The 5,023-nt window shown below is 35.9% G+C and overlaps 1 protein-coding gene across 1 annotated transcript; it reads left to right on the forward strand.

The window, feature by feature from the left end:
- The first annotated feature begins 236 nt into the window (after positions 1 to 236).
- On the forward strand, positions 237 to 1,817 carry LOC143856136 (metallothionein-like protein type 2). The gene is made up of 3 exons (XM_077366222.1): positions 237 to 407; positions 728 to 811; positions 1,478 to 1,817. The coding sequence occupies exons 1-3, from the start codon at positions 343 to 345 to the stop codon at positions 1,566 to 1,568; spliced, it is 240 nt and encodes a 79-aa protein (XP_077222337.1). The 5' UTR covers positions 237 to 342; the 3' UTR covers positions 1,569 to 1,817.
- The last annotated feature ends 3,206 nt before the right edge of the window (positions 1,818 to 5,023 follow it).

Consider the following 5,023-nt stretch of genomic DNA (forward strand, 5'->3'; position numbering starts at 1 on the left):
ACATCATATAATTTCTCCAATTATTGATGTGGAAGAATGTGAAATGACTATTTTACTCTAACTTTATCAGTACGTAAATGACACGTGTACGACGGATTGTGACACCTGGTCTGGACTGGACCGAAAGCTACGTGGGGAACCAGGAGTCCTTCAACGTGTAGGACGATGACACGTGTACGGTGGATAGTGTACACTCTCTCTCCTCAACTTCCTATAAATTGTGACTAATGGCTTGTCAAAAAACTCGTTCAAGACAGTTGTTTGTTTCAAGTTCAAGTGATTTTCATTTTCTCTGCCATTTAATTTTCTGAGGGAAAGAAAGTAGAAAGAAAATAAAAGAAAATGTCTTGCTGTGGAGGAAACTGTGGTTGTGGATCTGGCTGCCAGTGTGGAAGTGGTTGTGGAGGGTAAATTTTTCTCTAGTTTGTCTTGAAAAGTTTGGAAAAGAAACTAATAAAAAATAAAAAAGTTTGGAAAAGAAAAACTTTTCCAAAATTCATGTTTTTCCTCCCCTCTTTTTTTTTTTGTCCATAGTTTGATGGTTGATCTACTTTGTTAGTTTCTATATGTGTACTCTTCAGTATGCTTCACCCCACCACAAAATAGGATTTTTTTTTCCTTCTCAATAAATATATTTACTTGGGTCTTTTTCTACCTGTTTCTATTTTAATATACTGAAATATGTGTTTTTTCTTGATATTTTGTGGCCTTTTTTGTGGGTTTGCAGATGCAAGATGTATCCTGATTTGTCCTTCTCTGGAGAAAGCACTACTACTGAGACCATGATTATTGGGGTTGCTCCTCAGAAGGGGTATATGGTTTTTCCATAAAGGCCCTGTTTGGATTCCAAGATTTTTCTGGAAAGATTTAGAAAGGAAAAATATTTCTAATGTTTTTTACACCCTAAAAATGATAATTTGAACCAACATATTCAATTTTTACTTACAAGGCGATAATATCCCTCTAAATTAATCATAATCATATAATTTCCCTCTAAAGTGGAGAGAGAAAAAGTTTTCCAAGAAAACAATCTCCTCCCCCCCCCCCTCTCTCTCTCTCTCTCTCTGTGGATATTTGAAAAAAGTAAAAACCCAACTTTGTAGATAGTTACTTTCTTCTTAATAAGTTGGTACTATATACAAGCATTTTTTTGTTGATAAGTTTTGAGGAAATTTAATAATTGTTAACTACCATATACAGTTTTTTTTTGGGATAAATTACTGGGAATTTTTATATAAATTGGTACTATATACAAGTTTCTTTGTTGATGAATTTCTGTGAAGACTTAATAAATTGGTATATACCATATAAAAGTTTTTCTGTAGATAAATTTGTGGGGAAATTATCAAAAGTTCAAAACCCCTAGAAAGGGTTCTTATATTTGTAAAAATTTGGTAATTTGGTTTACTTGCATGTTATTACAGTAAAAGGACAATTTTGCATTTTACTGATATTTTTTATTTTAATTTGTGTGCAGACACTTTGGGGGCTTTGAGATGACTGCTGGATCCGAGAATGGCTGCAAGTGTGGATCCAACTGCACCTGTGACCCATGCACCTGCAAATGAGAAAGAGCTTGAAAGAAAGGGGCATATTTATAAATAATCTTATGTTTGTGGGTTTGGTGTTGGGAGTGTATTAGGACTTCTAGGAATCTGAAGTTGACAATAACTGGCCATGGATTCTCTCCAGTTTCCATGACCAATTGTACTGCTCTATGTATGCGATATTAGTGGTAGAACCTCCTATCATGTCTATGTTGTGTTGGGTTCATGTCTTTTTTGAGGACTTAAAATGAAAATATCTCCTTTCTACTATGAATATTTGACCCTTGTCTCTGGAAAAATGCTCCTTTCTGTCATCAAAATTATATGGGACAAACTAACATGGTAAAAAAAAAACTAACATGGGTGTCATTTCTTGGTTAGTGATGAAGTGTGGCTTAAAATGCAATTTTTGGTTTTTGGCATGATGTAATGGAGATGTTTTCTTCTCAGTTTGGTTGCAGGTATTTTCCTCGTGGAGTAGTGGTGTATGTAGTCAACAGGGAGGGAGGAGACATGCATTGACTTTACCTAGGATTTGCCTCGTAGAATAGAGGTGGATAGTGTTTGGTTGTGAACCTCGTAGACATTATTAGAAATTTTAAAAGAAAAATTAAGTTGAAAAGTCAAATATGCCTTTTCCTTTGGGTTTAAAATTTGAAGGAAAGATTCAAATTAAAGTTTTCCCCTCTTATTTTGAAAGCAAATGTATTTTGATTGAATGGGGACTTGAATCCAAAACCTTGGAGTGTGTATGCATGTTGTGCTCTCTAAACCAAAGGTAAATTAATAGTTCCACATTGCTTTGGAAGAAATTTCTTCTCATCCATATAAGATGAAAAGTTGGAGAAAGGCTTGGGCCTTCAAGGGCCTTTAGAATTTGTTGGGTCTTGGGCTTTTAGAAGAGCACAAGCTCATGTGTAAAAAACACACGCGCGCGCACCTCGTCTCGCCGTGGTCCGAGGTCCAGGTTTGGGTACAATTAAAGTATTTTTTTAGTGCCCAAATCATATTTAATTTTTCCCATTAAATTTAAATCAATTTTTTAATCTCCCCATGTTTTGGTATTGACACCCCTAATAAGTGTGCAAACCGTTTCATATCCAACAGTCATATTTGTGACTATTGGGAGAGAAACGTTTAAGACACTAATGGTGGTAATTAATTTCTTCTAACGGTCACTTCCTCATCATCTATAAAAAGGAGAGAACAACACCGTTTGGAAAACAGATTGAAGTACACGAATTCTGATTTCTAAAGGCAACTTCTGTACTGTTTTTTATCATCTTCTTCCTCCGATCTTTCTGTATTTGAGCACTATTCCAAGGTGGTTCTGGGTGGACCAGTCAGCGAGTGCACGTGGACTGGAGCCAACTTTTGTTGTTTTACCTTGGAGCATCTGTTCGCGGATCCCGGTTGCACCGATAGGGGGCGGATACGATTCTTAAGGAGAGTGACCAGTGGCACGACTCAGCCTTCTTCTTCTTAATCGGGTTTTCCAGAAACGTTTTTTCTACAAAAGAGATAAGTACTGGTTTATTTACATTTCTGGTTTCCAACAGAAGAAAGTTCTCCTTTCAAGTAACAATTCTCGGGTTCGATTAAGTCACAGATCAGACCATTATTCTAAAACAATCGTAAGAATCGTAAAAAAATAGATCTGATCTTATGGCTTCTGATAATCCAAACCCATCTTCTGTTCTTCCCATCACTGGTGAGAATTCCAATCCAAATACGGGAGTTCGCACTTCTGCTGTGAACAGAATCCTTAACACTTTTCCAAATATTTCCAAAATCGAACGCTTTACTGGATTGAATTATAAACGGTGGAAACAATAAATCTTTTTTGCTTTATAACAAATTGGGGCTGTTTTTGTTCTTACTCAATCAAAACATAATGAAGATGATGCTGATTTTGATAATTGGAATAGTGCCGATTACATCTGCAAAAATCATCTTTTGAATGGGTTATCAAATGAATTATATAATGTTTACTATTCCTATGAACATGCTGCTGATCTTTGGAATGCTTTGGTAACTAAGTATGATTTAGAAGATGCTGGTAATAGGAAATATGTCATAGGAAATTTTCTGGATTTTGCTATGGATGATATAAAACCTATTTCTGCTCAAATAGATGAATATCAGTTACTTGTGGGAGAATTGGCTAAGGAAGGTATGAAGTTACCTGATACATTCGTGGCTGGTTCTCTCATTGAGAAATTGCCATTGTCTTGGAAAGATTTTAAAATCGGAATGAAACACAAGACAAAGGAATGGACCTTAGATCAAGTAGTGGTTCGGGTTAAGATAGAAGAGAAAAACAGACTCAAGGACAAGCAACAGAAAGCCAAAGAGTATACATCTAAGGCAAACATAGTTGAAACAAAAAATGATGGGTCTAAAAATTTGAAACCGAAGAAGGAAAAGAATTTCAAAAAAAAATGCACCTAAGAAGAAAGGAGTTTGTTTTGAATGTGGAAAACCCGAACACTACAAGAAGGATTGCCGACACCAAAAGACTGGTTCGTCCAATGCCAAGGTTAATCTAACCGAGGTGGATGTAATTGCAGCAGTTGTGACTGAGGTAAATCTGGTGGAAAATCCAAAGGAGTGGGTTCTTGATACTGGTGCTATCAAGCACATTTGTGGAGACCGAAACTCCTTCTACAACTACACCATAGTTAAAAAAGGGGATCAAGTTTTCATGGGGAACTCACAGATCTCAAAAGTCATTGGTAAGGGCAAGGTCTTACTGAAGTTAACTTCAGAAAAAGTACTTGCACTTTAGGAGGTGCTGCATGTGCCGGATATACGGCGTAACTTGGTGTCTGGTGCGCTCTTGAACAAGAATGGACTGAAGCTCACTTTTGAAGCAGACAAGGCTATCCTTAGTAAAAATAATGTGTTTGTAGGAAAGGGCTATAATGCCAATGGTCTGTTTGTACTGAATGTACTTGAAATCTTGAATGAAAAACCTTCTTCTTCTGCTTCCATAGTTGAGTCCTTTGATATTTGGCATGGTAGATTGGGTCATAGAAGTGCACCTTACATTAAAAGACTCTATAACTTAGGTTTAATAAATGAAAAGATTGAACGTAGTAAAGAAAAATGTGACATTTGTGTTGAAGCAAAATTCACTAAGAAACCTCACTTTAGTGTTGAAAGAAAAACTGAATTATTAGAATTAATTCATAGTGATGTAGCTGATTTCAGAAATCTTGAATCTAGAGGAGGTAAAAGGTACTATGTAACCTTTATAGATGACTACTCTAGATACACTAAAGTATACCTTCTTAGATCTAAAGATGAGGCTGAAGAAGCCTTTATCAAATATAAAAATAAAGTGGAAAATCGGTTAGATAAAAGAATTAAAAGACTTAGAATAGATAGAGGAACAGAATACTCTATAACTAAGTTCTGTGATGATAATGGTATTATCCATGAAACCACAGCTCCATACCAACCCGAATCAAATG

This window comes from Tasmannia lanceolata, unplaced genomic scaffold, assembly GCF_043159265.1.
Source record: "Tasmannia lanceolata isolate RefF3 unplaced genomic scaffold, GAP_Taslan_0.1 ptg000023l, whole genome shotgun sequence".
Taxonomy (NCBI): Eukaryota; Viridiplantae; Streptophyta; class Magnoliopsida; order Canellales; family Winteraceae; genus Tasmannia; species Tasmannia lanceolata.